Source organism: Bos grunniens, chromosome 24 (assembly GCF_055505025.1).
Source record: "Bos grunniens cultivar Pamir isolate PY7600 chromosome 24, Bosgru_T2T1.0, whole genome shotgun sequence".
NCBI classification, from domain to species: Eukaryota; Metazoa; Chordata; class Mammalia; order Artiodactyla; family Bovidae; genus Bos; species Bos grunniens.
Genome location: NC_141188.1, coordinates 44763612 through 44772245, shown reverse-complemented (window position 1 = coordinate 44772245; position 8634 = coordinate 44763612). Strand labels below are relative to the sequence as shown.

Genomic DNA, 8634 nt, shown 5'->3' with positions numbered 1-8634 from the left:
TGCTATTTCATTTAATTAAAGTTTAAATTTCAGTTTTGGACAGCACAGCTAAATTTTTCTAACACATCACATTTCTACTGAAGGTGATAAGCTATTCTAAGAACGCAAGTTTCCCTATAATGAATTATCTTACTGTAAAGGGAGATGATTTCCATAATCAGCATGTTTGTTTGTTATGAGATGATTTGTTCTTTTTACAGGTAACAAAAATCTGTATAGTCAAAGCTATGGTTTTTCCAGTAGTCATGTATGGATGTGAGAGCTGAACAATAAAAAAGGCTGAGAGCTGAAGAACTGATACCTTCGAACTGTGGTGCTTGAGAAGACTCTTGAGAGTCCCCTGGACTGCAAGGAGATCAAACAAGTCAATCCTAAAGGAAATCAGCCCTGAATATTCATTGGAAGTACTGATGCTGAAACTCCAATACTGTGGCCACCTGATGAGAAGAGCCGAGAGCCGAGAGCCGACTTATTGAAAAAGACCCTGACGCTCAGTGAGATTGAAGCAAGCCAGGAGAAGAGGAGGACAGAGGATGAGATGGTTGCATGGCATCACTGACTCGATGGACTGAGTTTTAGCAAACTCTGGGATACGGGGAAGAACAGGGAAGCCTGGCGTTCTGCAGTCCATGGGGCGCAAGGAGCCGGAGACGACTGAGCGACTGAACAACAAAGGTAACACTAACTTTTAAGCTGTATAACGTTTACTTAACAAGCTGTCGTCTCCAACCTCCAGGAGACGTTGCCTCTCCTGGTGTAACGGCGGTTTATTTGGCACAAAACCCGCGGGGGGCCAGGCGCAGGCATCAGTCCCAGTTTACATTATCCTAGAGAAGAAAGTGGGGCACATGCCGCTAAACTGACCTAGATGATGTTCAAAATAAAATTCAAACCCCGGGGCGCTCAACCTGCAACTCTCCCTGAAGCCCAGCCTCTCCGGCCTGCCCGCCCCGCCCCTGGGGCTGCCTGGCCCCGCCCCCTCCACCTGGGCACCGCCTGGACCACGCCTCCCGCGGCGCCCCGCCCCGCGTAGCGCAGACGGCGCGCTGACGTCACGCACCAGGTACTTTCCCCGCGGCCGGGGCGGCGTGGGGGCGGGGCGGGGCTGGCGTGGAGCGCGCATGCGCGGCAGCGGCTGCGCGCTGCCCGGATCGTGTGGGGCCTGAGCCTCTCCGCCGGCGCAGGCTCCCTCGCGACAGCTTGCTCCCGCCGCCATGTCGGCTGCCATCGAACGGGAGTTTGAGGAGTTAGACGCTCAGAATCGCTGGCAGCAGCTGTACCTGGTGAGTGGCGGGCTCACAGAGCCGCCGGCGTCCCCCTCAGAGGACCGGGCTCCCGCCCGCAGGCACCCGCCGCCTCCCCCGCCTCCCGTTGGGGCGGAAGTGGCGGCGCACTTGCGCCGCCCAGGGCCTCTGTGCTTCGGCGCTCGGGTTGGGGAGGCCGCATGCGCGCAGGCGCAGTGGGCTCCGAGGGGCGGTGCCGGTGGCGTGTGTGGGCGTGGCCGGGACAGGGCAGGGGGCGGCTGAGGGTCGGGGGTCCTGGGAGGGTTGCGGGACCTTGGCTGGGCGGTCGGCTCGCGGCTGCCTGAGCGCCTTCGGCGCGCGGTCGCCCCCTCAGAGCTTTCCGGAAGGAGCTCGGTGAGTCAGGGGAGGCTCCAAGGGGCTGCCGCGCGACCCCAGGCCGGGCCGGCGGGGTCGGGTCTCCGCATGTCGTGAGGCGGCTGTGCGGACGCGGGCGCCTGGCTTGATTTCTGGTCTCCTCGGGGAGACGTGCCCTGGGACGGTCTCCCGACTCAACCACGGACCTTTTCTGTGCGAGTAGAACTTCATTTTATGTCTTCAAATGATCTAGTTGTCCGCTCCCTCCTGCTAATCATTGCATGTTGTTCCCAGGATTATAGTGAGTGGTGTGAGGTAAATGCTGTTCTGGCTCCTCAGGTCGCTGTCTGTACAGTCAGACGACAAAAAGGGCTTTCCTGTAAATCTACTTGCTCCCGGGTTTTTCCCCCTTCCCGTTTAATTAGATGAAAGTTCCTCTTGTCATTATGTTCGTAATGTAACGTTTTCTTCTTGAGCACGTTAGCAGGACGTGTAATAAATACCCTGATCGACGTGGGTCAGCGTGCGTTAGAATTGGGTACTCACTGCAAAGAATACTGGTAAGGATTTTCCCAATAATAGGAAGTTTTAAATGTGGATTCTCGTAGGAAGCTTTATGTGAGAGGGTGCCAGCTGTGTCTTCTCTAGTTACATTTGTATTAAAAGAGACGACTGTCCCCAGGTTGCAGGCAGTTTATCAGAATCCAGGTTTGAGAAGAGGTGGTGCTTGCTACAGCTTCATTCACCTGGACATTTTGATAAAGCACTTTTGACTTTTTTTGTTTTCATTAGTAAGTACCCTTGAATATTCCATGAGAACTATAATTCATCTCATCAGAAAAATGCATTTATATCCACTAAAAATTGTATTCAATGGCATGGAGTTCAGGAAACTCTTCATGGGCTTCTGCCTAGGAGTCCTTTAGTGGGTTGGTCAAAGCTCTTCATTTTAATTTTTTTCCTAAGGGAAGGACAAGAGCTTTAGTTAGGTCAGTAAAAATCATGCAGATGGTTTGGAAATACCGAAGGCCAAGTACAGAATCTTGACAGACAACAGTTTTTAAGGACACAGGTAGAGAAAGGGAAGTTTGCAAAAAGACTAGAGAGGAATAGCCTTAGGAATGGGAGTAAATCGGTGGTGGGTGTGGAGGGAGCTGATGGTCAGTAGGCATGTGCTGTAGTGGGCATCAACAAGGTCACAATCCAAGAGGCCCATTGAGTTAATGTCTCAAAGATCAACAGGTTCCTTAAAGAGAGCAATTTGAGTGGAAAACAGAAGTCAGATGGGGGACAGAGCTGGAATGGTGCCTTGAAACCCCGCCACAGCTCCTGAGACCACGGGTCTTGCCTCCCCATGTGTCTTTCTTCCCACTTTTCCACTGGTTTCTTCTGCCCCTTGAAATGTGCTGTCTGTCCTCTTAAGACCTTTGTAGAGACAGTTCTCTTTGCCTCCGCACAACTTTTCTTTCCCTGTTTCTTCCCACCTTTGCTTAACTACCTCCTCCTCGTCCTTGGATTCTCACTTCCTCGAGGAGGGGGGTGGTTTCCCGGCCCTCCCTGGCAGGGTGGGATCCCCTGGATGTACCTATGGCCACCCCTTTCAAGGCCGGGCATTGACTGTGATGCAGAAGCACAGGACTTCAGGACAGCAGTTTCCATTAAGCAAACCACTGTTGTTTGAGTAGAAAAAAGTGTTTCAGTGGACTTTCTGCTTTGTAGATCACAGCAGAGGGTATGTTGATGATAATGTTTGAGAAGAGTTGTGCTTTTTTTGGCAATACTAATTTGGTTAGGAAAAGAAAGGCTTTGCTGTTGAGCAAAAAAAAAAAAACTGACTAGAACTAAGAGCTAGACTTGCTTTTAGTGTGTGAGAACTTTTACTTTATACCTTATCAGTCAAAGTCCTGTAAGAAAAGGAAATGTATTCTTTTTAGTCTGAACTCTGGCCCCTTACTCCTTTTTGCCCTCTCTGAACAGTTGCTTTTACAAGGTAACTTGTGACATGGGAGGTTTCTGGGAGTGAATGACTGGATTAGAGCTCACTCTTGGTTGCTTGTGTTCAGTGCCTCATCAGGATTCCTGCAGGACATGCATCTATCTAGTGGGCACTTAATATGTGTTTATTGAACACTGACTTCCTACCACAGAAGGGTGACTTGATGGTTTACATGATCCGGAAGGAGCGGGGGAGGCTAAAGAGATAGGTTGGAGATTGAAGAAAGAGAAGGGATGAATATTGGAGCCAGAAGCTTCAGGAAGTAGGGGCTGATGGGACCAGGAGCACAGTGTGGAAAGCCTTGCTGTGAATGGGCGCGGCTGGCAGAAGTGAGATTGCTGGAAAGGTCTAATTTGGTCTGATTGACAAGCTAGTAGCATTAATATAGTCTGAGGTTAATTCTAGCTTTTTGAGAAATGTTCACGATCCCTTTCTGCCTTTCCCTTGTTGCTGCTGATTGCCATGTGAATCAGCAGGGGCATTAGAAGGGCAGAGGAAAGGAATGGAATTGTGTGAGCCTTTCGGGGAAGAAACTAAAACTGTAGGGAAGTGGCAAAAGCTAAGTTATGGAGTAATGTTTCTTGTAAGTGGTAGTTCAGGAAGAATTCGGGTGATTAATCAGAGTTTGTGGAATACTTAACTGGTCATTTTTCTTCAATAGAAATTCATGGTTCAAATATTGTCAGAGTAAGAGCAGTTTTTATCATTTGTGAGTCAGCTGATTTTTAGAAGTAAAATATCAAATGAACTCTATTCTTCTGGCACTTACCTTGGCAGCCAGTGTGGAGGAAAAATCAAAGCTGTCTTGTTCTAAAACTGTTCCCTTGCAGTATCTGTTCCATGTTCTGCCAGCCTTAATGTAAGTACTCAGGGCTTGCTGCCATATTAAACTCCTTGATTTCCTTGAGAATCACTTGTGTTTTCACACCTTGGAGTCTTTGCCTGGACATACTAGACAAGTTGGACATACTCTCTGCCTACCTTACTTGTCTTGGAAAATGTCTTCAAGACTAGACATCAGTCATTTTGTTGTTGTTTAGTCGCTCAGTCATGTCTGACTCTGTGATCCTGTGGACTGTAGCCCACCAGGCCCCTCTGTCCATGGGATTTTCTAAGCAGGAAAAGTATGTTGCCATTTCCTTCTCCAGGGGATCTTCCCGTCCTAGGGATTGAACCCACGTCTCGTGCATTGACAGGCAGATTCTTTACCACATCACCACTGTGGCAAAGCTATTTGTTCCTTTGATTCTGAATGCTCTCTCATTAGCATATGAATCCCATTGTTGTACACCTGTCTGCCAGTCTGTGTAGTTCCTTGGGGACTGCCTCATTTTCCTTTGTTTCCCTACCATCTGCCTGTAGCCTAAGGTGTGCCTGATGCTCAGTTAGCATTCACTAAACAAAAGTACTACTGTGAGATGTCAGCACCTTGGTTCTTCCAGCTCCTCACTTGCCGCTGAGGTGACCCCGTCTAGCACGAGGTTGTGACTGCTGTAGGGTTACCACATCCACTGGGAACTCACAGCCTGTGCTCCTGAGTCTCACTGCAGCCTGCCCTGCTCTGCCAGCATGACAGCCTCTGTTGCTTCCTTTATGATCTGCTTGAGACAGTGGCGCTGAAAGAATCATGACATTTTCAATGGCAGGAGAGAGTGGGATGTGTTATAATAGGTTGGTCCTTGTGGGACTGGAGGCCTTGAAAACCACGTCTGGGACCCATGGATTAGACTGGAAAGGGATTTCCAAGTGCCCTGAAACTGCAAACTTATTTGAATGCCCCTGGGGATGTGGTTTCTAGGGGATTTCAGGGCTTCAGTCAGATTCTTAAATGGAACTCTCTGATTCCTCAGACGGTCAGAACCACCATTTTAAGGAAAAGCAACCCGGAGAATGATACCCTGGTGAAGGATATAGAACTGGAAACAGTACTGTTTCGCCTTTGACAGGTTCTGTAGGTTGTGTTCATGGTGCTGAGTTGTGTCTGACTTTTTGACCCCATGGACTGTAGCCTGCCAGGCTCCTCTGTCCATGGCATTTCCCAGGCAAGAATACTTGAAGTGGGTTGCCATTTCCTCCTCTGGGGATCTTCCCAGCCCCAAGATCTAACCCACATCTTCTGGGTCTCCTCCATTGGCAGGCGGATTCTTTACACTGAGCCACCTAGGAAGAAGTTCTCTAGGTTATGGATACCTAGAATCATGGAATTCCAGATGGCTGCATTGGCCCTGCACTTTCTAGCTTGCTCTTGTTCAGGGTATTGACTTTAAAACAGAATCTCCAGTAACCCTTTTTGGTTTCTCCTAGATCATTAGTATCCACAAGAATTTGCTATTCCCTGTTGGAAAACTGTCACAGTTCTTTTTTTTTTTTTTTTAATGTATCTATTGATTTATTTGGCTGCACCGAGTTTTAGTTGTGACATACGAACAGTTAGTTGCTGCCTGTGGGATCTAGTTCCCTGACCAGGGATCGAACCCGGGCCCCCTGCATTGGGAGCACAGTGCCTTAGCCACTAACACTAGGAAGTAGCTAGCCACCAAGAAGCACAGAGCCTTAGCCACCAAGGCTGAGGAAGTCTGTAGCTCAGCTCTTGGTGTCTCTTCCTGCAGTTCTGATCCCCTGCTTGATTGCTTTGTTTTCTTATTCTGTTCTCTCTCCAGAGAGTAAACCATAGATAAAATCTAGGAAAGCAGAATTAAAATTTACATAAGTGCTAAATTAAGTTAAATGCTCTTCACTTTCTCAGCATTCCTATGATTTGTTTCCCCTGGAAATTCTTACCTAGATTCTCCACACTCTGTTCCCTGTTGGTCGCGCCATTAAAATTTTTATTTCTTACTGGTAAACTGTTAGGGGCAGAGAATATTTAAACCTACTAGTTTATTAGAACCTTTGATAATACCATTACAACATAGCAGCTGATAGCCAAGGAACAAATATGGTTCAGCCAGCTAGTGTTACAGCATGTGAGTTCTGACTCTGCTGTTCTGAGTGGAATATTAAGCTTTTCTGTTACATTCTTAGTTGGGATGATGTTCTGCCTGCTGGGCTGTTGTCTGAAATGAGTACAGTGCTATTTTAAATGTATTGAGTATAGTGATAATTTAATGTAGTATTTATGGTGTAGTAAACAGTGAAATCCTTGCTTTTAAGGATCGTGGACACATTTAGACACGCAGCAAGATTAAAACCTGTGAACAAGAGACATGACCACATACGTACAATTCCCCTAGATTTGGTGTATGATTTCAAGGGCATCATAGGCCCTGAGGACCATTGGGATTGCTGACTTCCAGGAAACTTGTGTCTGTGGATTTCTGGCATTTTTCTGTTTGTTTGTTTTAATATGCTCCTACTCTTTCACACCCAGTACTCTAACTTAATAAGCTCATTGTTCTGTCGCTTTGTTTGGCTCATGTCTCTATCACTGATAACTTTGTGTCACACTGCCTGCATTCCTCTAGAGAAAGTCTCATGCTGAATTACTTTGTTTCTTTCACTGTATTCAAACAGTTTTGTATTCTGAAAGCTATCATTTCCTCTTGACAGTTTGCTTAGTCGTGCTTCCAGGAGTTCTTAAAGTGGGCTGGAGTAAGGTTCCTGGACGGTGGTCCGCTCCTCCTAGTTAAGGTTGGGACCTCAGACAGTCCAGGTTCTCTATGACAGTGGCAACTGTATCAACCAATGAAATTACAAAACGTAGGTGATGTGATGTGAGGTTAGTTGCTCAGTCGTGTCTGACTCTTTATGACCGCATGGACTGTAGCCTGCCAGGCTTAGGGTTGCCATTTCCTTCAGGGAATTTTCCCCACCCAGGGATTGAAACAGGATCTCCTGCATTGCATTCAAATCATAAGTTTTTATTTTTTGAAATCCCTATTACTAGTAGTAATATCAGGGTAAGAAAATTACACAATATTAAACAATATTTTAGTACTTGGTACATACCTTTTTTTACATAGTATACGGAAAATGTATCCTTGTACTGTAGAATATTCTATCCTGAACTCTTGTGATGAAACAGCAAGTAAGAATTTAGGAAATGGGAAAAGAGATGTTAATTTTATAAGGAAAAAAAAAATCTTTAAGATAATCCCAAATTGGTTGTTTGTAATTATGGGAGAAATACCAAAATTTCTTCCTTTATACTTAAGATCCCTAAGGGAATCCTGAATTATATGATGGCTCAGTGTTCTCTTTATTAGTCAGATGTTTTTGCCTGTACTCTGTATGAAGGTCCTGTGGATGGACACAGTGAAGTGTGAAGCTAAGTGTCTCACATCCTTCAAACTCCATTACTTAAGAGTGTTCAGGCTTGGTTATGGCTCTGAGAGTGCCCTTCACTGTCTGGGGAGATCAGATTCCTCCTGGTGTATGTCCTGCTGTGTATCATGCTTTCTGAGAGGCCCTCTTTGAGTAAGAGAGTTTAATAAGAATAAAATAGCTTATCTTGCTTGAACCTCCTCCTTTGTATCAGACAGATACTATGTAACTTCATGTGGATTATCTCACAGGTGGTCGCACATGAGAAAAACTGAGATTCAGCTTCTCCAGATGTATGCTGCAGTTAACCAGCAGGTCCAGATAGGAATCCAGTACTGAATTCTAGAGCTCATGTTTTAATACCTGAATAAGTAAATGGCTTGGTTGGGGTTTCAGGAATATGGCAAGAGTGAGAAAAATATAGAAGGGCATGCAATGCAAGAGCAAGTCACTGCTCCTACCTTTCCTGGTTCCTTCCTGTGGGCGATCACTGTGCTTCTCCATTCACACCCATCTTTACCTGCCTGCCTGCCTGTCTCCCCTCTCCCTCCCTCTCTCTGTCCAGCACCATTAAAACAAATGTTAGCATACTGTTTTACACCTTGCTTTTACTCTTACATATAGAAAATCCTTCCATATAGATCTCACGTGTTCATTTTAACAGCTGAACAGTGTTCATTATTTAAGCACTCATCTGTGCACATGGAGGTTATTTCTGGCCGTTAGCTGTTACGAGCAGTGCTGCAAAGAGCATGTACACACACGTCCGCGTCAGTA

The 8634-nt window shown here is 46.5% G+C and overlaps 1 protein-coding gene and 1 long non-coding RNA gene across 8 annotated transcripts in view; one reads left to right on the top strand and one right to left on the bottom strand.

Annotated features, from left to right (window-relative positions):
* Positions 1 to 686: 686 nt before the first annotated feature.
* On the bottom strand, positions 687 to 1590 carry LOC147346180 (uncharacterized). The gene is made up of 2 exons (XR_015154001.1): positions 1061 to 1590; positions 687 to 827 (listed from the first exon to the last, which is right to left on the bottom strand). It is a non-coding gene; the product is annotated as an uncharacterized LOC147346180 (long non-coding RNA).
* Positions 1122 to 8634, top strand: part of PTPN2 (protein tyrosine phosphatase non-receptor type 2) — a 64069-nt gene continuing 56556 nt past the window's right edge. For 4 of the 7 annotated variants that reach the window (XR_015153998.1, XM_086373276.1, XM_086373275.1 and 1 more), the window contains exon 1: positions 1122 to 1283. Coding sequence is in view for 3 of the 7 variants with exons in the window: in XM_086373276.1 (XP_086229402.1) it covers positions 1215 to 1283 (69 nt within the window). In the remaining 4 variants the exon portion in view is untranslated. Of the gene's footprint in view, positions 1284 to 1468; positions 1638 to 8634 lie in introns of those variants that run through there. The other 3 variants (XR_015153999.1, XM_086373278.1, XM_086373277.1) reach the window with 1 other exon arrangement.